This window comes from Haemorhous mexicanus, unplaced genomic scaffold, assembly GCF_027477595.1.
Source record: "Haemorhous mexicanus isolate bHaeMex1 unplaced genomic scaffold, bHaeMex1.pri scaffold_192_ctg1, whole genome shotgun sequence".
Classification (NCBI taxonomy): domain Eukaryota; kingdom Metazoa; phylum Chordata; class Aves; order Passeriformes; family Fringillidae; genus Haemorhous; species Haemorhous mexicanus.
Genome location: NW_026776023.1, coordinates 1 through 26,388, shown reverse-complemented (window position 1 = coordinate 26,388; position 26,388 = coordinate 1). Strand labels below are relative to the sequence as shown.

Here is a 26,388-nt window from a genome sequence, read left to right as displayed (position 1 = left end):
CCTTTTCCCCATTTCCTCCCCTTTTTCCCATTTTCCCCCCATTTCCCCATTTTTCCCATCTTCCCCCATTTTCCTCCCTTGTTTTTCTCCCATTTTCCCCCACTTCCCCCCCTTCTCCCCATTTTCCCCCATTTTTTCCCCATTTTTCCCATTTTTCCCCATTTTCCCCCCAACTTCCCCCCCTTTCCCCCATTTTCCCCATTTCCCTCCATTTTTTCCCATTTTCCCCCATTTCCCCCAATTTTTCCCATTTTTCCCATTTCCCCCCATTTTTCCCCATTTTCCCCCATTTCCCCCCCCTTTACCCCATTCTCCCCATTTTCCCCCCCAATTTTTCCCATTTTCCCCCCAATTTTGCCCATTTTTCCCATTTCCCCCCCATTTTTCCCCCATTTTCCCCCCAACTTCCCCCCCATTTTCCCCCAATTTTTCCCATTTTTCCCATTTTCCCCCCATTTTCCTCCCATTTTTCCCAGTTTTTCCCATTTTTTCCCAATTTCCCCCATTTTCCCACATTTTTCCCATTTCCCCCCCATTTCTGCCCCAGCCCCTCCTCACCTTCAGCCTCTGCACGATCTCCTTCACCTCCTCGGCCGCTCCCTCCACTCCTTCCTCCCATTTTTCCCCATTTTCTCCCCCATTTTTCCCCAACTTCCCCCCATTTTTCCCCCATTTTTCCCAATTTTCCCCATTTTTTCCCCATTTTTCCCCATTTTTTCCCATTTTTCCCCATTTCCCCCCATTTCCCCCCATTTCTGCCCCACCCCCTCCTCACCTTCAGCCTCTGCACGATCTCCTTCACCTCCTCGGCCGCTCCCTCCGCTCCTTCCTCCCAATTTTCCCCATTTTCCCCCCATTTTCCCCATTTTTCCCCATTTTTCCCCATTTTCCCTCATTTTTCCCCCCAATTTTCCCATTTTTCCCCATTTTCCCCCCAATTTTTCCCATTTCCCTCAATTTTTCCCATTTTCCCCCATCTTCCCCCCCATTTTTCCCCCAACTTCCCCCCCTTTCCCCCCATTTTTTCCCCCCATTTTCCCATTTTTTCCCAATTTTCCCCATTTTTCCCAATTTTTCCCAATTTTCCCATTTTTTCCCCATTTTTTCCCATTTTTCCCAATTTTCCCCATTTTTCCCCATTTCCCCCAAATTTTCCCATTTCCCCCCAACTTCCCCCCCATTTTCCCCCAACCTCCCCCCCATTTTTCCCCCATTTTTTCCCCCCTTTACCCCATTTTTCTCCCATTTTTCCCAATTATCCCCATTTTTCCCCATTTTTCCCCATTTCCCCCCCATTTTTTCCCAATTTTTCCCCATTTCTGCCCCAGCCCCTCCTCACCTTCAGCCTCTGCACGATCTCCTTCACCTCCTCGGCCGCTCCCTCCGCTCCTTCCTCCCAATTTTCCCCATTTTTTCCCAATTTTCCCCATTTTTCCCAATTTCCCCCTTTCCCTCCAATTTTTCCCATTTTCCCCCAACTTCCCCCCCATTTTTCCCCCAACTTCCCCCCTTTTCCCCCCATTTTTCCCATTTTTCCCCAATTTTCCCATTTTTCCCAATTTTTCCCATTTTTTCCCAATTTTTCCCTTTTCCCCCCATTTCCCCCCATTTTCCCCATTTTTCCCCATTTTTCCCCATTTTCCCTCATTTTTCCCCCCAATTTTCCCCATTTTTCCCCATTTTCCCCCCAATTTTCCCCAATTTTCCCCATTTTCCCCCCAATTTTCCCCATTTTTCCCCATTTCCCCCAATTTTTCCCATTTTCCCCCAACTTCCCCCCCATTTTCCCCCAACTTCACCCCCTTCCCCCCATTTTTTCCCCCCATTTTTCCCAATTTTCCCCCCATTTTTCCCCCATTTTCCCCCCCTTTTCCTCAATTTTTTTCCCCATTTCCCCCCCATTTTTTCCCCATTTCCCCCCAAATTTTCCCCATTTCTGCCCCAGCCCCTCCTCACCTTCAGCCTCTGCACGATCTCCTTCACCTCCTCGGCCGCTCCCTCCGCTCCTTCCTCCGCTCCCGCCGCCGCCCTGACGCTGACCAGATCCCCGCGGCCGTGGTAGATCCTCAGGGCCGCCCCCTCGGCGCTCCAGCCGATCACGTCCCCGGTGAAACAGTTGAACACCACCTCCTTGGCCACCAGGTCCACCAACACCACCAACTCCTTGGAGATCCCCAACACGCACGGGATCTCCGCCCCGCCCCGGCCGAAATCCAACGCCGACACGCGCCAAGAGACGGCGCCGGCGCTCTCCAGCTCCGCCAAGGGCCGCGCTTTGGACTTCTCCTTCTTTTTGGAAGCCAAGGAGATGAGGTTGAACTTCCCCACCGTGTCCAGGGGGGTGTTGGTGACGTAATTCTCGGCCAAGTCCCGCAGGTACTCCTGCCGAGTCCGGGTGGCCATGGTGCGGAATTTGTGGGACTTGTGGGCGGCGTTCTCGGCGTTGATGGCTTTGGCCAAGAGGAAGGCGCGGAAGAGGTCGGAGCGGCGGAAGGTGACGCCGGACGGCGGCACCGGGGGGCCGAAGGGAGGGACGTCCTTGGAGCGCGTGACGGCGACGCTTTTTTGGGGGGGGGGAAAGGAGTTTTGGGGTTTAGGGGGTTTGGTGGTTGGGGGAGGTCTTTGGGGTCAGGCAACTTGGGGTTCTTCCAGATTTGGGGCTGGTCAAGTTGGGGTTCTTCAAGATTTGGGGTCGGGCAATTTGGGGTTCTCCAAGATTTGGGGTTGGGCAACTTGGGGTTCTTCCAGATTTGGGGTTGGGAAATTTGGGGTTCTTCCAGATTTGGGGTTGGGCACCTTGGGGTTCTTCAAAATTTGGGGTTGGGCACCTTGGGGTTCTTCCAGATTTGGGGTTGGGCACCTTGGGGTTCTTCCAGATTTGGGGTTGGGCAACTTGGGGTTCTCCAAGATTTGGGGTTGGGCAACTTGGGGTTCTTCCAGATTTGGGGTTGGGCACCTTGGGGTTCTTCCAGATTTGGGGTTGGTCCAGTTGGGGTTCTTCAAAATTTGGGGTTGGGCAACTTGGGGTTCTGTGAGATTTGAGGTTGGGCAACTTGGGGTTCTTCCAGATTTGGGGTTGGGCAACTTGGGGTTCTTCCAGATTTGGGGCTGGGCACCTTGGGGTTCTTCAAAATTTGGGGTTGGGCAACTTGGGGTTCTTCCAGATTTGGGGTTGGGTACCTTGGGGTTCTTCCAGATTTGGGGCTGGGCACCTTGGGGTTCTTCAAAATTTGGGGTTGGGCAACTTGGGGTTCTTCCAGATTGGGGGTTGGGCACCTTGGGGTTCTTCCAGATTTGGGGTTGGGCAACTTGGGGTTCTTCCAGATTTGGGGCTGGTCAAGTTGGGGTTCTTCAAAATTTGGGGTTGGTCCAGTTGGGGGTCTTCCAGATTTGGGGTTGGGCAACTTGGGGTTCTTCCAGATTTGGGGTTGGGCAACTTGGGGTTCTTCAAAATCTGAGGTTGGGCACCTTGGGGGTCTTCCAGATTTGGGGTTGGGCACCTTGGGGGTCTTCCAGATTTGGGGTTGGGCAACTTGGGGTTCATCCAGATTTGGGGTTGGGCAACTTGGGGTTCTTCCAGATTTGGGGTTGGGTGGTTTTGGGGATTGGAAGATTTTGGGGATCTTCCAACCAATGTTTGGGATCGGCCAACTCTTGGGATCTCCCAATTTCAGGGATTTTCCAACTTATTTTTGGGATCCTTCAACTCTTGGGATCCTCCAACCAACCTTTGGGATCACCCAACCAATTTTTGGGATCATCCAACCAATTCTTGGGATCTTTCAACTCTTGGGATCCTCCAACTAATCTTTGGGATCACTCAGCTCTTGGGATCCCCCAATTTCAGGGATCCTCCAACCAATTCTTGGGATCCTTCAACCCTTGGGATCCTCCAACCAACCTTTGGGATCACCCAAGCCTTGACCCAACATTTGGGAATTTTTGGGGAAGTTCAGGGAATTTTTGGGATTCCCGACTCCCAGGCCCTGCAGATCCAATGGGATCAGGATTTTTGGTAAGTTTTGGGAATTTTTTGGCAATTTTGGGGACGTTCTGGTCATTTTTTGCAAATTTTTGGGGAATTTTCGCTGATTTTTTACAAATTTTTGGTATTTTTGGGGAATTTTTGTCATTCTGGACTCCTGGACCCAGCAGATCCGACAGGATCAGAACTCTCAGAAATTTTTGGTGAATTTTTGGCAAATTTTTTGGGAATTTTTACTGGTTTTTTACAAATGTTTGGTATTTTGGGGGAATTTTTGTGATTCCCAGGGCCGGCTGATCCGATGGGATCGGAATTGTAAGAAATTTTTGGTGATTTTTTTTTTGGTCAAATTTTTGGGGAATTTTTGCTGATTTTTTACAAATTTTTGGTATTTTTGGGGAATTTTTGTGATTCTGGACTCCTGGACCCAGCAGATCCGACAGGATCAGAACCTTCAGAAATTTTTGGTGAATTTTTGGCAAATTTTTGGGGAATTTTTGCTGGTTTTTTACAAATTTTTGGTATTTTGGGGGAATTTTTGTGATTCCCAGGGCCGGCAGATCCGATGGGATCGGAATTGTAAGAAATTTTTGGTGATTTTTTTTTTTTTGCTCAAATTTTTGGGGAATTTTCGTTGATTTTTTTACAAATTTTTGGTATTTTTGGGGAATTTTTGTGATTCTGGACTCCTGGACCCAGCAGATCCGACAGGATCAGAACTCTCAGAAATTTTTGGTGAATTTTTGGCAAATTTTTTGGGAATTTTTGCTGGTTTTTTACAAATTTTTGGTATTTTGGGGGAATTTTTGTGATTCCCAGGGCCGGCAGATCCGATGGGATCGGAATTGTAAGAAATTTTTGGTGAATTTTTGGCAAATTTTTGGGGAATTTTTGCTGATTTTTTACAAATTTTTGGTATTTTTGGGGAATTTTTGTGATTCTGGACTCCTGGACCCAGCAGATCCGACAGAATCAGAACTCTCAGAAATTTTTGGTGAATTTTTGGCAAATTTTTTGGGAATTTTTGCTGGTTTTTTACAAAATTTTTGGTATTTTGGAGGAATTTTTGTGATTCCCAGGGCCAGCAGATCCGATGGGATTGGAATTGTAAGAAATTTTTGGTGATTTTTTTTTTTTTGCTCAAATTTTTTGGGAATTTTTGCTGATTTTTTACAAATTTTTGGTATTTTTGGGGAATTTTTGTGATTCTGGACTCCTGGACCCAGCAGATCCGACAGGATCAGAACCTTCAGAAATTTTTGATGAATTTTTGGCAAATTTTTTGGGAATTTTCGCTGGTTTTTTTACAATTTTTTGGTATTTTGGGGGAATTTTTGTGATTCCCAGGGCCGGCAGATCCGATGGGATCGGAATTGTAAGAAATTTTTGGTGATTTTTTTTTTTGGTCAAATTTTTAGGGAATTTTCGCTGATTTTTTACAAATTTTTGGTATTTTTGGGGAATTTTTGTGATTCTGGACTCCTGGACCCAGCAGATCCGACGGGATCAGAACCTTCAGGAATTTTTGGTGAATTTTTGGCAAATTTTTGGGGAATTTTTGCTGGTTTTTTACAAATTTTTGGTATTTGGGGGGAATTTTTGTGATTCCCAGGGCCGGCAGATCCGATGGGATCGGAATTGTAAGAAATTTTTGGAGATTTTTTTTTTTTGGTCAAATTTTTGGGGAATTTTTGCTGGTTTTTTACAAATTTTTGGTATTTTTGGGGAATTTTTGTCATTCTGGACTCCTGGACCCAGCAGATCCGACAGGATCAGAACCTTTATAAATTTTTGGTGAATTTTTGGCAAATTTTTTGGGAATTTTCGCTGATTTTTTACAAATTTTTGGTATTTTTGGGAATTTTTGTGATTCTGGACTCCTGGACCCAGCAGATCCGACAGGATCAGAACCTTCAGAAATTTTTGGTGAATTTTTGGCAAATTTTTTGGGAATTTTTGCTGGTTTTTTACAAAATTTTTGGTATTTTGGGGGAATTTTTGTGATTCCCAGGGCCGGCAGATCCGATGGGATCGGAATTGTAAGAAATTTTTGGTGATTTTTTTTTGGGTCAAATTTTTGGGGAATTTTCGCTGGTTTTTTACAAATTTTTGGTATTTTTGGGGGGGAAGTTTTGCGAATTTGAAGGAATTTTTGGGGATTGTTGTGGAATTTTTGGGTCCCACCTGTAGGAGACGTTGTCGGAGCAGGGCTGGTGGGCGCGGACGATGATGAAGACGTGCTGGAAGTGGGAGCGGATGTTCTGCGGCGTGAAGGGCAACGCGCCGGGCTCTTGGAAGATGATGGTGACGATGTCGTTGCCGATGTGGCGCTTCCGGAGAAGCTGGGAATGGGTTTTGGGGGGAAATAAAACATTGGGAGTGGGTGGGGTGGAGATCTGGGATGGTCCAACCTTGGGGATCCTCCAAATCTTGGGATCACCCAACTCTTGGATCTCTCAACCAGCCCTTGGGATCCTCCAACTCTTGGAATCCTTCAACCCTTGGGTCCATCAACCAACCATTGGGATCATCCAATCCTTGGGATCCTCCAACTCTTGGGACCAACCAACCCTTGGGATCCCCCAACTCTTGGATCTCCCAGCCAACCCTTGGGATCATTCAACCCTTGGGATCAACCAACCCTTGGGATCATCCACTTTATGGGATCATCCAGTCCTTGGGATCTTCCAATCAACTCTTGGAATCCTTCAACCCTTGGGATCACCCAACTCTTGGATCTCCCAACCAACCCTTGGGATCAACCAACCCTTGGGATCATCCAGCTCTTGGGATCCTCCAACTCTTGGGATCCTCCAACCCTTGGGATCCCCCAACTCTTGGATCTCCCAACCAACCCTTGGGATCATCCAGCCCTTGAGAACACCCAACCCTTGGGATCCCCCAACTCTGGGATCTCCCGACCAACCCTTGGGATCATCCAACCCTTGGGATCATCCAGCCCTTAGGATCATCCAGCTCTTGGGATCATCCAACCCTTGGGACCACCCAACCCTTGGGATCCCCCAACTCTTGGATCTCCCGACCAACCCTTGGGATCATCCAACCCTTGAGCTCCCCCAACCTCTGGGAGCACCCAACCCTTGGGATCTCCCGATCCCCACGGATTCCAGGAAAGGCCCGGGGTGCAGGGGCGGTACCTGCTGGCGGTTGTTGGGCGTGTAGGGCAGCATGGTGGACACGTGGAACATGATCTCGTAGTCCTGGTAGGTGGTGTAGAGCGAGTGCGTGCCCGTCGAGTCGGCTGCGGAGAAACGGGGAAAGAGGAGATGGGGACACGCCAAACGAGGGATCCCGTGGAATGCCAAACGAGGGATCTGGGGAATGCCAAAAGAGGGATCTGGGGAATGCCAAAAGAGGGATCTGGGGAATGCCAAAAGATGGATCCGGTGGAATGCCAAAAGATGGATCCGGTGGAATGCCAAAAGAGGGATCCGGTGGAATGCCAAAAGATGGATCTGGTGGAATGGCAAGAGATGGATCCGGTGGAATGCCAAAAGAGGGATCTGATGGAATGCCAAAAGAGGGATCCGGTGGAATGCCAAAAGATGGATCCGGTGGAATGCCAAAAGATGGATCTGGTGGAATGCCAAAAGATGGATCTGGTGGAATGCCAAAAGAGGGATCGGGGGAATGCCAAAAGAGGGATCTGCTGGAATGCCAAAAGATGGATCTGGTGGAATGCCAAAAGATGGATCTGGTGGAATGCCAAAAGATGGATCTGGTGGAATGCCAAAAGATGGATCTGCTGGAATGCCAAAAGAGGGATCCGGTGGAATGCCAAAAGATGGATCTGGTGGAATGCCAAAAGATGGATCTGGGGAATGCCAAAAGATGGATCTGGGGAATGCCAAAAGATGGATCCGGTGGAATGCCAAACGAGGGATCTGGGGAATGCCAAAAGAAGGATCTGCTGGAATGCCAAACGAGGGATCTGCTGGAATGCCAAACGAGGGATCCAGTGGAATGCCAAAAGAGGGATCCGGTGGAATGCCAAACGAGGGATCCGGTGGAATGCCAAATGATGGATCTGGAGAATGCCAAAAGATGGATCCGGTGGAATGCCAAAAGATGGATCCGGTGGAATGCCAAAAGAGGGATCCGGTGGAATGCCAAAAGAGGGATCTGGTGGAATGCCAAAAGATGGATCTGGGGAATGCCAAAAGATGGATCTGGGGAATGCCAAACGAGGGATCCGGTGGAATGCCAAAAGATGGATCCGGTGGAATGCCAAAAGATGGATCTGGTGGAATGGCAAAAGATGGATCTGCTGGAATGCCAAAAGAGGGATCTGCTGGAATGGCAAGAGATGGATCTGGTGGAATGCCAAAAGAGGGATCTGGGGAATGCCAAAAGATGGATCCGGTGGAATGCCAAACGAGGGATCCCGTGGAATGCCAAAAGATGGATCTGCTGGAATGCCAAAAGATGGATCCGGTGGAATGCCAAAAGATGGATCTGGTGGAATGCCAAAAGATGGATCTGGGGAATGCCAAAAGAGGGATCCGGTGGAATGCCAAAAGAGGGATCTGGGGAATGCCAAAAGATGGATCTGGGGAATGCCAAACGAGGGATCCGGTGGAATGCCAAAAGATGGATCTGGTGGAATGCCAAAAGATGGATCTGGGGAATGCCAAACGAGGGATCCGGTGGAATGCCAAAAGATGGATCTGGTGGAATGCCAAAAGATGGATCTGGTGGAATGCCAAAAGATGGATCTGGTGGAATGCCAAAAGATGGATCCGGTGGAATGCCAAAAGAGGGATCTGGGGAATGCCAAAAGATGGATCCGGTGGAATGCCAAACGAGGGATCCCGTGGAATGCCAAAAGATGGATCCGGTGGAATGCCAAAAGATGGATCCGGTGGAATGCCAAAAGAGGGATCCGGTGGAATGCCAAAAGAGGGATCTGGGGAATGCCAAAAGATGGATCTGGGGAATGCCAAACGAGGGATCCGGTGGAATGCCAAAAGAGGGATCTGGTGGAATGCCAAAAGATGGATCTGGGGAATGCCAAAAGATGGATCTGGGGAATGCCAAACGAGGGATCCGGTGGAATGCCAAAAGATGGATCCGGTGGAATGCCAAAAGATGGATCCGGTGGAATGACAAAAGATGGATCCCATGGAATGGCAAAAGATGGATCTGCTGGAATGCCAAAAGAGGGATCTGCTGGAATGGCAAAAGATGGATCTGGTGGAATGCCAAAAGATGGATCTGGTGGAATGCCAAAAGATGGATCTGGGGAATGCCAAAAGAGGGATCTGTGGAATGCCAAAAGATGGATCCGGTGGAATGCCAAAAGATGGATCCGGTGGAATGCCAAAAGAGGGATTTGGTGGAATGCCAAAAGATGGATCTGGTGGAATGGCAAAAGATGGATCTGGTGGAATGCCAAAAGATGGATCTGGGGAATGCCAAACGAGGGATCCGGTGGAATGCCAAAAGAGGGATCTGGGGAATGCCAAAAGATGGATCCGGTGGAATGCCAAACGAGGGATCCCGTGGAATGCCAAAAGATGGATCCGGTGGAATGCCAAAAGATGGATCCGGTGGAATGCCAAAAGATGGATCTGGTGGAATGCCAAAAGAGGGATCCGGTGGAATGCCAAAAGAGGGATCTGGGGAATGCCAAAAGATGGATCTGCTGGAATGCCAAAAGATGGATCTGGGGAATGCCAAAAGATGGATCTGGGGAATGCCAAAAGATGGATCTGGGGAATGCCAAACGAGGGATCCGGTGGAATGCCAAAAGAGGGATCTGGTGGAATGCCAAAAGATGGATCTGGGGAATGCCAAAAGATGGATCTGGGGAATGCCAAACGAGGGATCCGGTGGAATGCCAAAAGATGGATCCGGTGGAATGCCAAAAGATGGATCCGGTGGAATGCCAAAAGATGGATCTGGTGGAATGGCAAAAGATGGATCTGCTGGAATGCCAAAAGATGGATCTGCTGGAATGCCAAAAGAGGGATCTGCTGGAATGGCAAGAGATGGATCTGGTGGAATGCCAAAAGATGGATCTGGTGGAATGCCAAAAGAGGGATCTGGTGGAATGCCAAAAGATGGATCTGGGGAATGCCAAAAGAGGGATCTGGGGAATGCCAAAAGATGGATCCGGTGGAATGCCAAACGAGGGATCCGGTGGAATGCCAAAAGAGGGATCTGATGGAATGCCAAAAGATGGATCTGGTGGAATGCCAAAAGATGGATCTGGGGAATGCCAAACGAGGGATCCGGTGGAATGCCAAAAGATGGATCCGGTGGAATGCCAAAAGATGGATCTGCTGGAATGCCAAAAGATGGATCTGCTGGAATGCCAAAAGATGGATCTGGTGGAATGCCAAAAGATGGATCCGGTGGAATGCCAAAAGATGGATCTGGTGGAATGCCAAAAGATGGATCTGGTGGAATGCCAAAAGAGGGATCCGGTGGAATGCCAAAAGATGGATCTGCTGGAATGCCAAAAGATGGATCTGGGGAATGCCAAGAGATGGATCCGGTGGAATGCCAAAAGATGGATCTGGGGAATGCCAAAAGATGGATCTGGTGGAATGCCAAAAGATGGATCCGGTGGAATGCCAAAAGATGGATCCGGTGGAATGCCAAACGAGGGATCCGGTGGAATGCCAAAAGATGGATCTGGTGGAATGCCAAAAGATGGATCTGGTGGAATGCCAAAAGATGGATCCGGTGGAATGCCAAACGAGGAATCTGCTGGAATGCCAAAAGATGGATCCGGTGGAATGCCAAAAGAGGGATCCGGTGGAATGCCAAAAGATGGATCCGGTGGAATGCCAAAAGATGGATCTGCTGGAATGCCAAAAGATGGATCTGCTGGAATGCCAAAAGATGGATCTGGTGGAATGCCAAAAGATGGATCCGGTGGAATGCCAAAAGATGGATCTGGTGGAATGCCAAAAGATGGATCTGGTGGAATGCCAAAAGATGGATCTGGTGGAATGCCAAAAGAGGGATCTGGGGAATGCCAAGAGATGGATCCGGTGGAATGCCAAAAGATGGATCTGGGGAATGCCAAAAGATGGATCTGGTGGAATGCCAAAAGATGGATCCGGTGGAATGCCAAAAGAGGGATCCGGTGGAATGCCAAAAGATGGATCCGGTGGAATGCCAAACGAGGAATCTGCTGGAATGCCAAAAGATGGATCCGGTGGAATGCCAAAAGATGGATCTGGTGGAATGCCAAAAGATGGATCTGCTGGAATGCCAAAAGAGGGATCTGGGGAATGCCAAGAGATGGATCCGGTGGAATGCCAAAAGATGGATCTGGGGAATGCCAAAAGATGGATCTGGTGGAATGCCAAAAGATGGATCCGGTGGAATGCCAAAAGAGGGATCTGCTGGAATGCCAAAAGATGGATCCGGTGGAATGCCAAACGAGGGATCCGGTGGAATGCCAAAAGAGGGATCTGGGGAATGCCAAGAGATGGATCTGGTGGAATGCCAAAAGATGGATCCGGTGGAATGCCAAAAGAGGGATCTGGGGAATGCCAAAAGATGGATCTGCTGGAATGCCAAAAGATGGATCCGGTGGAATGCCAAACGAGGGATCCGGTGGAATGCCAAAAGAGGGATCTGGGGAATGCCAAAAGATGGATCTGGGGAATGCCAAAAGATGGATCTGGGGAATGCCAAAAGATGGATCCGGTGGAATGCCAAAAGATGGATCTGGGGAATGCCAAAAGATGGATCCGGTGGAATGCCAAAAGATGGATCCGGTGGAATGCCAAAAGATGGATCTGGTGGAATGCCAAAAGATGGATCTGGTGGAATGCCAAAAGATGGATCCGGTGGAATGCCAAAAGAGGGATCTGGTGGAATGCCAGAAGATGGATCTGGGGAATGCCAAAAGATGGATCTGGTGGAATGCCAAAAGATGGATCTGGTGGAATGCCAAAAGATGGATCCGGTGGAATGCCAAAAGAGGGATCTGGGGAATGCCAAAAGAGGGATCTGGGGAATGCCAAAAGATGGATCCGGTGGAATGCCAAAAGATGGATCCGGTGGAATGCCAAAAGAGGGATCCGGTGGAATGGCAAGAGATGGATCCGGTGGAATGCCAAAAGAGGGATCTGGGGAATGCCAAAAGATGGATCCGGTGGAATGCCAAGAGATGGATCTGGTGGAATGCCAAAAGAGGGATCCGGTGGAATGCCAAAAGATGGATCCGGTGGAATGCCAAAAGAGGGATCCGGTGGAATGCCAAAAGATGGATCTGGTGGAATGCCAAAAGATGGATCCCATGGAATGCCAAAGATGGATCTGGGGAATGCCAAAAGATGGATCTGGTGGAATGCCAAAAGAGGGATCTGGTGGAATGCCAAAAGATGGATCTGCTGGAATGCCAAAAGATGGATCTGGTGGAATGCCAAAAGATGGATCTGGGGGAATGACAAAAGATGGATCTGGTGGAATGCCAAGAGATGGATCTGCTGGAATGCCAAAAGAGGGATCCGCTGGAATGCCAAAAGATGGATCTGGTGGAATGCCAAAAGATGGATCTGGTGGAATGCCAAAAGATGGATCTGGGGAATGCCAAAAGATGGATCTGCTGGAATGCCAAAAGATGGATCTGCTGGAATGCCAAAAGATGGATCCGGTGGAATGCCAAAAGATGGATCTGGTGGAATGCCAAAAGAGGGATCCGGTGGAATGCCAAAAGATGGATCCGGTGGAATGCCAAAAGATGGATCCGGTGGAATGCCAAAAGATGGATCTGGTGGAATGCCAGAAGATGGATCTGGTGGAATGCCAAAAGATGGATCCGGTGGAATGCCAAAAGATGGATCTGGTGGAATGCCAAAAGATGGATCCGGTGGAATGCCAAAAGAGGGATCTGGGGAATGCCAAAACATGGATCTGGTGGAATGGCAAGAGATGGATCCGGTGGAATGCCAAAAGAGGGATCTGATGGAATGCCAAAAGATGGATCTGGTGGAATGCCAAAAGATGGATCTGGTGGAATGCCAAACGAGGGATCCGGTGGAATGCCAAAAGATGGATCCGGTGGAATGCCAAAAGATGGATCTGGTGGAATGCCAAAAGATGGATCCGGTGGAATGCCAAAAGATGGATCTGGTGGAATGCCAAAAGATGGATCTGGGGAATGCCAAAAGAGGGATCCGGTGGAATGCCAAAAGATGGATCTGGTGGAATGCCAAAAGATGGATCCGGTGGAATGCCAAAAGATGGATCCGGTGGAATGTCAAAAGATGGATCTGGGGAATGCCAAAAGAGGGATCTGGGGAATGCCAAAAGATGGATCTGCTGGAATGCCAAAAGATGGATCCGGTGGAATGCCAAAAGATGGATCTGGTGGAATGCCAAAAGATGGATCTGGTGGAATGCCAAACGAGGGATCTGGGGAATGCCAAAAGAGGGATCTGGGGAATGCCAAAAGAGGGATCTGGGGAATGCCAAAAGATGGATCTGGGGAATGCCAAAAGATGGATCTGGGGGAATGACAAAAGATGGATCTGGTGGAATGCCAAAAGAGGGATCTGGGGAATGCCAAAAGATGGATCTGCTGGAATGCCAAAAGATGGATCTGGTGGAATGCCAAAAGATGGATCTGGTGGAATGCCAAGAGATGGATCCGGTGGAATGCCAAAAGAGGGATCTGGGGAATGCCAAAAGATGGATCTGGTGGAATGCCAAAAGATGGATCCGGTGGAATGCCAAAAGAGGGATCCGGTGGAATGGCAAGAGATGGATCCGGTGGAATGCCGAAAGATGGATCCGGTGGAATGCCAAAAGATGGATCCGGTGGAATGCCAAAAGAGGGATCTGATGGAATGCCAAAAGATGGATCCGGTGGAATGCCAAAAGATGGATCCGGTGGAATGCCAAAAGATGGATCTGGTGGAATGCCAAAAGAGGGATCCGGTGGAATGCCAAAAGATGGATCTGGGGAATGCCAAAAGATGGATCTGCTGGAATGCCAAAAGATGGATCCGGTGGAATGCCAAAAGATGGATCTGGGGAATGCCAAAAGATGGATCTGGTGGAATGCCAAAAGATGGATCCGGTGGAATGCCAAAAGATGGATCTGGTGGAATGCCAAAAGATGGATCCGGTGGAATGCCAAAAGATGGATCTGGTGGAATGCCAAAAGATGGATCTGGTGGAATGCCAAAAGATGGATCCGGTGGAATGCCAAAAGATGGATCTGGTGGAATGCCAAAAGATGGATCCGGTGGAATGCCAAAAGATGGATCTGGTGGAATGCCAAAAGATGGATCCGGTGGAATGCCAAAAGATGGATCCGGTGGAATGCCAAGAGATGGATCTGGTGGAATGCCAAAAGATGGATCCGGTGGAATGCCAAACGAGGGATCTGGGGAATGCCAAAAGAGGGATCTGGTGGAATGCCAAAAGAGGGATCCGGTGGAATGCCAAAAGATGGATCCGGTGGAATGCCAAAAGATGGATCTGCTGGAATGCCAAAAGATGGATCTGGTGGAATGCCAAAAGATGGATCCGGTGGAATGCCAAAAGATGGATCCGGTGGAATGCCAAAAGATGGATCTGGTGGAATGTCAAAAGATGGATCCGGGGAATGCCAAAAGATGGATCCGGTGGAATGCCAAAAGATGGATCTGGGGAATGCCAAAAGATGGATCTGGTGGAATGCCAAAAGAGGGATCTGGTGGAATGCCAAAAGATGGATCTGCTGGAATGCCAAAAGATGGATCTGGGGAATGCCAAGAGATGGATCCGGTGGAATGCCAAAAGATGGATCTGGTGGAATCCCAAAAGAGGGATCCGGTGGAATGCCAAAAGATGGATCCGGTGGAATGCCAAAAGATGGATCTGGGGAATGCCAAAAGATGGATCTGGGGAATGCCAAAAGAGGGATCTGGGGAATGCCAAAAGATGGATCTGGTGGAATGCCAAAAGATGGATCTGGTGGAATGCCAAAAGATGGATCTGGGGAATGCCAAAAGATGGATCTGGGGAATGCCAAAAGATGGATCCGGTGGAATGCCAAAAGATGGATCCGGTGAATGCCAAAAGATGGATCTGGTGGAATGCCAAAAGATGGATCTGCTGGAATGCCAAAAGAGGGATCTGGTGGAATGCCAAAAGATGGATCTGGGGAATGCCAAAAGATGGATCTGGTGGAATGCCAAAAGATGGATCTGCTGGAATGCCAAAAGATGGATCTGGGGAATGCCAAAAGATGGATCTGGTGGAATGCCAAAAGATGGATCTGGGGAATGCCAAAAGATGGATCTGGTGGAATGCCAAAAGATGGATCCGGTGGAATGCCAAAAGATGGATCCGGTGGAATGCCAAAAGAGGGATCTGGTGGAATGCCAAAAGAGGGATCTGGGGAATGCCAAAAGATGGATCTGGGGAATGCCAAAAGATGGATCTGCTGGAATGCCAAAAGAGGGATCTGGTGGAATGCCAAAAGATGGATCTGGGGAATGCCAAAAGATGGATCTGGTGGAATGCCAAAAGATGGATCTGCTGGAATGCCAAAAGATGGATCTGGGGAATGCCAAAAGATGGATCTGGTGGAATGCCAAAAGATGGACCTGGTGGAATCCCAAAAAACAGAGACGGTGCAATCCGGAGAAGTGGATCTGATAAAATCCTGACCAGTGGATCAGGTGGAATCCCAAAAAATGGATCCGCTGAAATCCTGGCTCCAGGAACACATCCCGAAACTCCCTCCTGGTGTCCAACTGGGACCACCCAACCCTTGGGATCATCCTGGAACCTTGGGCTGGATCACCCAACGTCTGGGATCACCCAACCCTTGGGATCATCCTGGAACCTTGGGCTGGATCACCCAACGTCTGGGACCACCCAACCCTTGGGATCATCCTGGAACCTTGGGCTGGATCACCCAACGTCTGGGACCACCCAACCCTTGGGATCATCCTGGAACCTTGGGATGGATCACCCAACGTCTGGGACCAGCCAACCCTTGGGATCATCCTGGAACCTTGGGCTGGATCACCCAACGTCTGGGACCACCCAACCCTTGGGATCATCCTGGAACCTTGGGATGGATCACCCATCGTCTGGGACCACCCAACCCTTGGGATCATCCTGGAACCTTGGGATGGATCACCCAACGTCTGGGACCCCCCAACCCTTGGGATCCCACAATCAGAGGGATCTTCCAACCAACTTCTGGGATACTCCAAACTTTGGGATCCTCCAACCCTTGGGATCCCCCAACTCTTGGAATCCTCCAACACTGGATCTCCCACTCTTGGATCTTCCCTCTCTTAGGAATCCTTTAACCTTTGGAAGCCTTCAAGTTTTGGGATCACCCAACTTCCGGGATTGCCCAGTCTCAGGGATCCTCGACACAACCTCTGGGATCCTTCAACTCTTGGGATCACCCAACCCTTGGGAACCACCAGCTCTTGGAACCCTTCAAGCCTTGGGATCTCCTGGTGAAATCCCAGATCCCCAGAAGATCCCGAGAAGATCCTGAGACCCCAAACTCACTCTTGGTGTCGAGCTGCGCCGCGTACTTGGTGAAGGACTTGAGGGACACCTTCTCTGCCAAGAGCCTCCAACTCTGGGGATCTCCCAACCCTCAGAATCCTTCAACCCTTGTAATCCTTTCCTAGAACCCTTCAACTCTTGGGATCCTTCAACCCTTGGGAAACTTAAACTCTTGGGATCTCCCAACTCTTGGGATCCTTCAACCAACTCTTGGGATCCTTCAACCCTTGGGAACCTTAAACTCTTGGGATCTCCCCGCTCTTGGGATCCTTCAACCAACTCTTGGGATCCTTCAACCAACTCTTGAAATCCTTCAACCCTTGGGAACCTTAAACTCTTGGGATCTCCCAACACTTGGGATCCTTCAACCAACTCCTGGGATCCTTCAACCCCTGAGATTGCCCAACTTCTGGGACCATCCAAGCCTTGGGATCCTTCAACCAACCCTTGGGATCCTTCAACCAACTCTTGAAATCCTTCAACGCTTGAGATCCTTCAACCCCTGGATTCACCCACACCTTGAGATCCCCCAACTCTTGGAATCCTTCAACTTTTGAGATCTCCAAACTCTTGGAATCCTTCAACCCTTGGGATCCTTCAACCAACGCTTGGAACCCTTCAACCCTTGGGATCTCCTGGTGAAATCCCAGATCCCCAGAAGATCCCCAGAAGATGCCCAAACTCACTCTTGGTGTCGAGCTGCGCCGCGTACTTGGTGAAGGACTTGAGGGACACCTTCTCTGCCAAGAGCCTCCAACTCTTGGGATTCTTCAACCCTTGAGATCCACCCCCAACTTCTGGGACCATCCAACCCTTGAGATCCTTCAGCCCTTGGAATCCCCCAGCTCTTGGAATCCTTCAACCCTTGGGATCTCCTGGTGAAATCCCAGATCCCCAGAAGATCCCGAGAAGATGCCCAAACTCACTCTTGGCGTCGAGCTGCGCCGCATACTTGGTGAAGGACTTGAGGGACACCTTCTCTGCCAAGAGCCTCCAACTCTTGAGATCCCCCAACCCTTGAGATCCCCCAACTCTTGGAACCCTTCAACCCTTGGGATCTCCTGGTGAAATCCCAGATCCCCAGAAGATCCCGAGAAGATGCCCAAACTCACTCTTGGTGTCGAGCTGCGCCGCGTACTTGGTGAAGGACTTGAGGGACACCTTCTCTGCCAAGAGCCTCCAACTCTTGGGATCTCCCCACCCTCAGAATCCTTCAACCCTTGTAATCCTTTCCTAGAACCCTTCAACTCTTGGGATCCTTCAACCCTTGGGAACCTTAAACTCTTGGGATCTCCCAACTCTTGGGATCTTTCAACCAACTCTTGGGATCCTTCAACCAACTCTTGAAATCCTTCAACGTTGAGATCCTTCAACCCCTGGATTCACCCACACCTTGAGATCCCCCAACCCTTGAGATCCCCCAACCCTTGAGATCCCTCAACCCTTGGAATCCTTCAACTTTTGAGATCTCCAAACTCTTGGAATCTTTCAACCCTTGGAATCCCCCAGCTCTTGGAACCCTTCAACCCTTGGGATCTCCTGGTCAAATCCCAGATCCCAAGAAGATCCCGAGAAGATGCCCAAACTCACTCTTGGTGTCGAGCTGCGCCGCGTACTTGGTGAAGGACTTGAGGAACACCTTCTCTGCCAAGAGCCTCCAACTCTGGGGATCTCCCAACCCTCAGAATCCTTCAACCCTTGGAACCTTCAACCCTTGGGATCTCCTGGTGAAATCCCAGATCCCCAGAAGATCCCCAGAAGATGCCCAAACTCACTCTTGGTGTCGAGCTGCGCCGCGTACTTGGTGAAGGACTTGAGGGACACCTTCTCTGCCAAGAGCCTCCAACTCCGGGGATCTCCCAACCCTCAGAATCCTTCAACCCTTGGAATCCTTTCCTAGAACCCTTCTACTCTTGGAATCCTTCAACCCTTGGGAACCTTAAACTCTTGGGATCTCCCAGCTCTTGGGATCCTTCAACCAACTCTTGGGATCCTTCAACCAACTCCTGGGATCCTTCAACCCCTGAGATTGCCCAACTTCTGGGACCATCCAAGCCTTGAGATCCTTCAACCAACTCTTGAGATCCTTCAACCCTTGGAATCCCCCAGCTCTTGGAACCCTTCTACCCTTGGGATCTCCTGGGGACATCCCAGATCCCCAGAAGATCCCGAGAAGATGCCCAAACTCACTCTTGGTGTCGAGCTGCGCCGCGTACTTGGTGAAGGACTTGAGGGACACCTTCTCGCCCAGGAGCGTGAGGAACTCGTCGAGGGCGGGCCCGGCGGCCTCGTTGTTGTACATCTCCTCCTCCGAGCTCTGCCCGGCCTTGCAGTAGAGGATCCCCACCTTGTGCCGCCGGCACAGCTGCGCCGCGCCGACGTTGGGGGATTTAGGATCTTCAGAATACCAAAAAAAAACCCCCAAATTCCACCCCCCCCAAAAAATCCCAAAGCCAAGGAATTCCAGAAAATCCTGGAAATTCGTCGAGCCTTGGGATCGCCCGACTCACGGGAGCAGGAAAGCCTTGGAAAATGACAAATCCAAAAACCCCAAAAAGTCCCAGGGAATCCCCAGAAAATTCCAGAAAAACCCCCCAAATTCCCAGAAAATTCCCCCCCAAAATCCCAGGAAATTTCCCAAAATCCCAGAATATTATCCAAAAAATCCCAAAAAATAAACTCCCAGAAATTGCCAAAAAATTCCCAAAAAATCCCAAAAAATTCCAGAAAACCCCCCCAAAATCCCAGTAAATTCCACCCCCAAAAATCTCAGGAAATTCCCCCCAAAAATCCCAGGAAATTTCCCTAAAATCTCAGGAAATTATCCAAAAAATCCCAAAAAATAAACTCCCAGAAATTGCCAAAAAAATTCAAAAAAAATCCAAAAAAATTCCCCAAAAATTCCCAAAAATTCCAGGAATTCCCTCAAATCCCAGGAATCATTGAACCCTTGAGATCCTTGAACCCTTGGAATAAAACAGAGCCCAAAACCACCAAAAATGACAGAAAATCCCTAAAAAATCCCAGAAAATTCCACACAAAAACCCAGAAATTGCCAAAAAATTCCCAAAAAATTCCCAAAATTCCCAAAAAATTCCCAACAATTCCAGGAATTCCCTCAAATCCCAGCAATCATTTAACCCTTGAGATCCTTTAACCCTTCAACTACACCAAAGCCCAAAATATTCCAGAAATTGCCCAAAAAAGTCGCGAAAATTGCCAAAAAAATTCGCGAAAATTCTGAAAAATTCCCAAAAAATTCCCAAAAAATTCCCAAAAATTCCCAAATTTTCTGGAATTCTCACCCCCTGCTCGTCCAGCTTGAGGAGCTGCTCGGGGACCTTGGGGGTGGCCAGGGCCAGGCGCAGGCAGTGGATGTTGAGCTCGGGCAGGACGAATTCCAGCAGCTCCCGCAGGGGGATCCCCAAAAAATCCCAAAATTCCCCCAAAAATTCCCTAAAAATCCCAGGAATCTTTCAAGAGTTGGGAGCCTTTAAGGGTGGGAATGGGACAGAGCCCAAAATCCTCAAAAATCCCTCAAAAATCCCTCAAAAATCCCTAAAAAAATCCCAGAAAAATCCCAGAAAAATCGGTGAAAAATCTGCGGAAAAAGCCGCGGAAAATCAGCAAAAAATCCCAGAAATTGCCAAAAAACTCCCAAAAAATTCCCCAAAATTCCAGGAATTCTCTCAAATCCCAGCAATCGTTTAACCCTTGAGATCCTTTAACCCTTCAACTACACCAAAGCCCAAAATATCCCAGAAATTGCTCCCCAAAAAAGTCGCGAAAATGGCCAAAAAAATTAGCGAAAAATCCGAAAAATTCCCAAAAAATTCCCCAAAAATTCCCAAAAATTCCCAAAATTTTCTGGAATTCTCACCCCCTGCTCGTCCAGCTTGAGGAGCTGCTCGGGGACCTTGGGGGTGGCCAGGGCCAGGCGCAGGCAGTGGATGTTGAGCTCGGGCAGGACGAATTCCAGCAGGTCCCGCAGGGGGATCCCCAAAAAACCCCAAAATTCCCCCAAAAATTCCCGAAAAATCCCAGGAATCTTTCAAGAGTTGGGAGACTTTAAGGGTGGGAATGGGACAGAGCCCAAAATCCGAAAAAATCCCTCAAAAATCCCTCAAAAATCCTAAAAAATCCCTCAAAAATCCCAGAAAAATCGGTGAAAAATCTGCGGAAAAAGCCGCGGAAAATCAGCAAAAAATCCCAGAAATTGCCAAAACACTCCCAAAAAATTCCCAAAAAATTCCCAAAAAATTCCCAAAAATTCCAGGAATTCTCTCAAATCCCAGCAATCGTTTAACCCTTGAGATCCTTTAACCCTTCAACTACACCAAAGCCCAAAATATTCCAGAAATTGCCCAAAAAAGTCGCGAAAATTGCCAAAAAAATTCGCGAAAATTCCGAAAAATTCCCAAAAAATTGCCAAAAAATTCCAAAAAAATTCCCCAAAAATTCCCAAAATCTCTGGAATTCTCACCCCCTGCTCGTCCAGCTTGAGGAGCTGCTCGGGGACCTTGGGGGTGGCCAGGGCCAGGCGCAGGCAGTGGATGTTGAGCTCGGGCAGGACGAATTCCAGCAGGTCCCGCAGGGGGATCCCGCGCACCGATCCGGCCTTGGCCGTGCTGGGGGTGGCGTCCTCCAGGATGGAGCCACGGAGGGTCACCAGCTGGGAAAGGGGGAAAAAATGGGAAAATTAGGGGAAAATTAGGGAAAAAGAGGGAATTTGTAATTTTGGGGAGGTTTGCAGGGGGTTTAGGGAAAAAAATGTGGGGTTTTTAGGGTAAAATTTGGGGATTTGGGAGCAAAGTTTGGGGATTTGAGCCCAAATTTGAGAGGATTTTATCCTGAAATTCAGGGGTTGGAACCCCAAAATGGAGGGATTTCACCCCAAAATTTCGGAGAATTTGATCCCAAAATTTTGGGAATTTGATCCCAAAATTGTGGGAATTTGATCCCAAAATTGAGGGAATTTGATCCCAAAATTGAGTGATTGAACCCCAAAATTGAGGGAATTTTAGCCCAAAATTAAGGGATTGTTACCCCAAAATTGAGGGAATTTTAGCCCAAAATTCAGGGATTTCACCCCAAAATTGAGGGAATTTTAGCCCATAATTCAGGGATTGGAACCCCAAAATTGAGGGAATTTTAGCCCAAAATTCAGGGATTGTTACCCCAAAATTGAGGGAATTTTATCCTGAAATTCCGGGATTGTTACCCCAAAATTGAGGGAATTTTAGCCCAAAATTCAGGGATTTCTACCCCAAAATTGAGGGAATTTTAGCCCAAAATTCAGGGATTGGAGCCCCAAAATTGAGGGAATTTTAGCCCAAAATTCAGGGATTTCACCCCAAAATTGAGGGAATTTTAGCCTGAAATTCAGGGATTGGAACCCCAAAATTGAGGGAATTTTAGCCCAAAATTCAGGGATTTCACCCCAAAATTGAGGGAATTTTAGCCCAAAATTCAGGGATTTCACCCCAAAATTGAGGGAATTTTATCCTGAAATTCCGGGATTGTTACCCCAAAATTGAGGGAATTTTAGCCCAAAATTCAGGGATTGGAACCCCAAAATTGAGGGAATTTTAGCCCAAAATTCAGGGATTTCAACCCCAAAATTGAGGGAATTTTAGCCCAAAATTCAGGGATTGGAGCCCCAAAATTGAGGGAATTTTAGCCCAAAATTCAGGGATTTCACCCCAAAATTGAGGGAATTTGATCCCAAAATTCAGGGATTTCACCCCCAAATTGAGGGAATTTTAGCCCAAAATTCAGGGATTTCACCCCAAAATTGAGGGAATTTTAGCCCAAAATTCAGAGATTTCACCCCAAAATTGAGGGAATTTTAGCCCAAAATTCAGGGATTTCACCCCAAAATTGAGGGAATTTTAGCCCAAAATTCAGGGATTGGAACCCCAAAATTGAGGGAATTTTAGCCCAAAATTCAGGGATTTCACCCCAAAATTGAGGGAATTTTAGCCTGAAATTGAGATAAATTATACCAAAAATTTGGAGAATTTTTCACCACAATTCTGGGGAATTGACCCCAAAATTGAGGGAATTTTATCCCAAAATTCTGGGAAATTTATCTTAAATTTGAGGAAATTTATTCCCAAAATTGAAGAATTTGACACTGAAATTGTGGGAATTTGATCCCAAAATGGAGGGAATTTTAGCCCAAAATTGTCATAAATTTATCCCAAAAATTGAGGAATTTGAACCCAAAAATTAAAGAATTTGAACCCCAAAATTTTAAGATTCAATCCCTGAGTCACCAGCTGGGAAAGGGGGAAAAAATGGGGAAAATTAGGGGAAAATTAGGGAAAAAGAGGGAATTTGTAATTTTGGGGATGTTTGCAGATGGTTTAGGGAAAAAAATGTGGGGTTTTTAGGGTAAAATTTGGGGATTTGGGAGCAAAATTTGGGGATTGGAGCCCAAATTTGAGAGGATTTTATCCTGAAATTCAGGGATTGGAACCCCAAAATTGAGGGATTTCACCCCAAAATTTCTGAGAATTTGGGCCCAAAATTTTGGGAATTTGATCCCAAAATAGAGGGAATTTTAGCCCAAAATTGAGTGAATGAACCCCAAAATTGAGGGAATTTTAGCCCAAAATTCAGGGATTGATACCCCAAAATTGAGGGAATTTTATCCCAAAATTCAGGGATTGTTACCCCAAAATTGTTGGGAATTTTAGCCTGAAATTCAGGGATTTCACCCCAAAATTGAGGGAATTTTAGCCCAAAATTCAGGGATTTCACCCCAAAATTGAGGGAATTTTAGCCTGAAATTCAGGGATTGGAACCCCAAAATTGAGGGAATTTTAGCCCAAAATTCAGGGATTGGAACCCCAAAATTGAGGGAATTTTAGCCCAAAATTCAGGGATTGGAACCCCAAAATTGAGGGAATTTTATCCCAAAATTCAGGGATTTCACCCCAAAATTGTTGGGAATTTGATCCCAAAATTCAGGGATTTCACCCCAAAATTGTTGGGAATTTTAGCCTGAAATTCAGGGATTGGAACCCCAAAATTGAGGGAATTTTAGCCCAAAATTCAGGGATTTCACCCCAAAATTGAGGGAATTTTAGCCCAAAATTCAGGGATTGTTACCCCAAAATTGAGGGAATTTTAGCCTGAAATTCAGGGATTGGAACCCCAAAATTTGGGGAATTTTAGCCCAAAATTCAGGGATTTCACCCCAAAATTGAGGGAATTTTAGCCTGAAATTCAGGGATTTCACTCCAAAATTGAGGGAATTTTAGCCCAAAATTCAGGGATTTCACCCCAAAATTGAGGGAATTTTAGCCCAAAATTCAGGGATTGATACCCCAAAATTGAGGGAATTTTAGCCCAAAATTCAGGGATTGGAACCCTAAAATTGAGGGAATTTTAGCCCAAAATTCAGGGATTTCACCCCAAAATTGAGGGAATTTTAGCCCAAAATTCAGGGATTGAACCCCAAAATTGAGGGAATTTTCCCAAAATTCAGGGATTTCACCCCAAAATTGAGGGAATTTGATCCCAAAATTCAGGGATTGGAACCCCAAAATTGAAGGAATTTTAGCCCAAAATTCAGGGATTGGAACCCCAAAATTGAGGGAATTTTAGCCTGAAATTCAGGGATTGGAACCCCAAAATTGAGGGAATTTTAGCCCAAAACTGAGGAAATTTTATCCTGAAATTGTGGGAATTTAGCTTTAAAATTGAGGGATTTGAGCCCAAAAAATGGGGGAATTTTCTCCCCAAATTCTGGGGATTTTATCCCAAAATTGATGGATTTTGAGCCCAAAATTGAGGGGTTTTTATCCTAAAATTGAGGATTTTTATACCAAAACTGGTGGGAATTTTATCCTAAAATTCAGGGGATTTGAGCCCAAAATTGAGAGAATTTGACAAAAAAATTGGGGCGAATTTATCTAAAAAATGAAGAATATTTTACAAAAAATTTGGGGAATTTGATCCCAAAATTGAGAAAATTTTCTCCTAAAATGGAAGGATAATTTTGGGGTGATTTTGGGGATTTTTGGGACCTGGCTGGTGCTGGAAATGGGGACACGAAAATCCCAATTTTGGGGGGGAAAATCATGATAAAAAATTGGAATTCTGATGATAAAAAAATGGGAATTTTGGGGGTGAAAATTGGAATTTTGAGGATTAAAGATGAGAATTTTGAGGATTAAAAATGGGAATTTTGGGGGTGAAAAATGGGAATTTTGGGGATGAAAAATTGGAATTTTGAGGATTAAAGATGGGAATTTTGAGGGTGAAAAATTGGAATTTTGAGGATTAAAAATGGGAATTTTGGGGGTGAAAAATTGGAATTTTGAGGATTAAAAATGGGAATTTTGGGGATGAAAAATTGGAATTTTGGGGATTAAAAATGGGAATTTTGGGGATTAAAAATGGGAATTTTGAGGATTAAAAATGGAAATTTTGGGGGTGAAAAATTGGAATTTTGGGGATGAAAAATTGGAATTTTGAGGATTAAAGATGGGAATTTTAAGGATGAAAAATTGGAATTTTGAGGATGAAAAATGGGAATTTTGGGGGTGAAAAATGGGAATTTTGAGGACGAAAAATTGGAATTTTCATGATAAAAAATGGGAATTTTGGGGGTGAAAAATTGGAATTTTGAGGATGAAAAATGGGAATTTTGAAGATTAAAAAATGGGAATTTTGAAGATTAAAAATGGGAATTTTCATGATAAAAAATTGGAATTTTGAGGATTAAAGATGGGAATTTTGAAGATTAACAATCGGAATTTTGGGGGTGAAAAATTGGAATTTTCATGATAAAAAATTGGAATTTTGAGGATTAAAAATGGGAATTTTGGGGATTAAAAATGGGAATTTTGAGGATTAAAAATGGGAATTTTGAAGATTAAAAATGGGAATTTTCATGATAAAAAATTGGAATTTTGAGGATTAAAGATGGGAATTTTGAAGATTAAAAATGGGAATTTTGAGGATGAAAAATTGGAATTTTGAGGATAAAAAATGGGAATTTTGAGGGTGAAAATTGGAATTTTGAGGATTAAAAATTGGAATTTTGAGGACGAAAAATTGGAATTTTCATGATAAAAAATCGGAATTTTGAGGACGAAAAATTCCAATTTCAAGGACAATTTTTCCCCGATTTTCCCCAATTTTGGGGGGATTTTGGGGGATATTTGGGGTGATTTTTGGGGTGATTTGGGGGGATGTTTTGGGGTGATTTGGGGTTTTTGGGACCTGGCTGGTGCGGAAGATGAGGCGGTGCTGGAACTGGGGGCCCAAAATCCCAATTTTTGGGGGAGAATTCTGGGGGAAAAATCATGAAAAAAATTGGAATTTTCATGATAAAAAATTGGAATTTTGGGGATTAAAAATGGGAATTTTGAGGATTAAAAATGGGAATTTTGAGGATTAAAAATGGGAATTTTGGGGGTGAAAAATGGGAATTTTGAGGATTAAAAATGAGAATTTTGAGGATTGAAAATTGGAATTTTGAGGATTAAAAATGGGAATTTTAGGGATGAAATCGGAATTTTGGGGATTAAAAATTGGAATTTTGAGGATTAAAAATGGGAATTTTGGGGATTAAAAATGGGAATTTTGAGGATTAAAAATGGGAATTTTGGGGGTGAAAAATTGGAATTTTGAGGATTAAAAATGGGAATTTTGAGGATTAAAAATTGGAATTTTGAGGATTAAAAATCGGAATTTTGGGGATTAAAAATTGGAATTTTGAGGATTAAAAATGGGAATTTTGGGGATGAAAATTTGGAATTTTGGGGATTAAAAATGGGAATTTTAAGGATGAAAAATTGGAATTTTGGGGATGAAAAACAGAATTATGAGGATTAAAAATGGGAATTTTGGGGTGAAAAATGGGAATTTTGGGGGTG

The 26,388-nt window shown here is 46.4% G+C and overlaps 1 protein-coding gene across 1 annotated transcript in view; it reads right to left on the bottom strand.

The window, feature by feature from the left end:
* The window catches only part of LOC132322900 (signal-induced proliferation-associated 1-like protein 3), a gene marked incomplete at its 5' end in the record, with an annotated part of 28,038 nt that extends 2,261 nt beyond the window's left edge, over positions 1-25,777 (bottom strand). The window contains 6 exons of the mRNA XM_059837648.1: positions 1,957-2,560; positions 6,170-6,327; positions 7,144-7,247; positions 18,686-18,860; positions 20,979-21,167; positions 25,733-25,777. Of these exons, the coding sequence (XP_059693631.1) occupies positions 1,957-2,560; positions 6,170-6,327; positions 7,144-7,247; positions 18,686-18,860; positions 20,979-21,167; positions 25,733-25,777 (1,275 nt within the window). The remainder of the gene's footprint in view (positions 1-1,956; positions 2,561-6,169; positions 6,328-7,143; positions 7,248-18,685; positions 18,861-20,978; positions 21,168-25,732) is intronic.
* Positions 25,778-26,388: the final 611 nt, after the last annotated feature.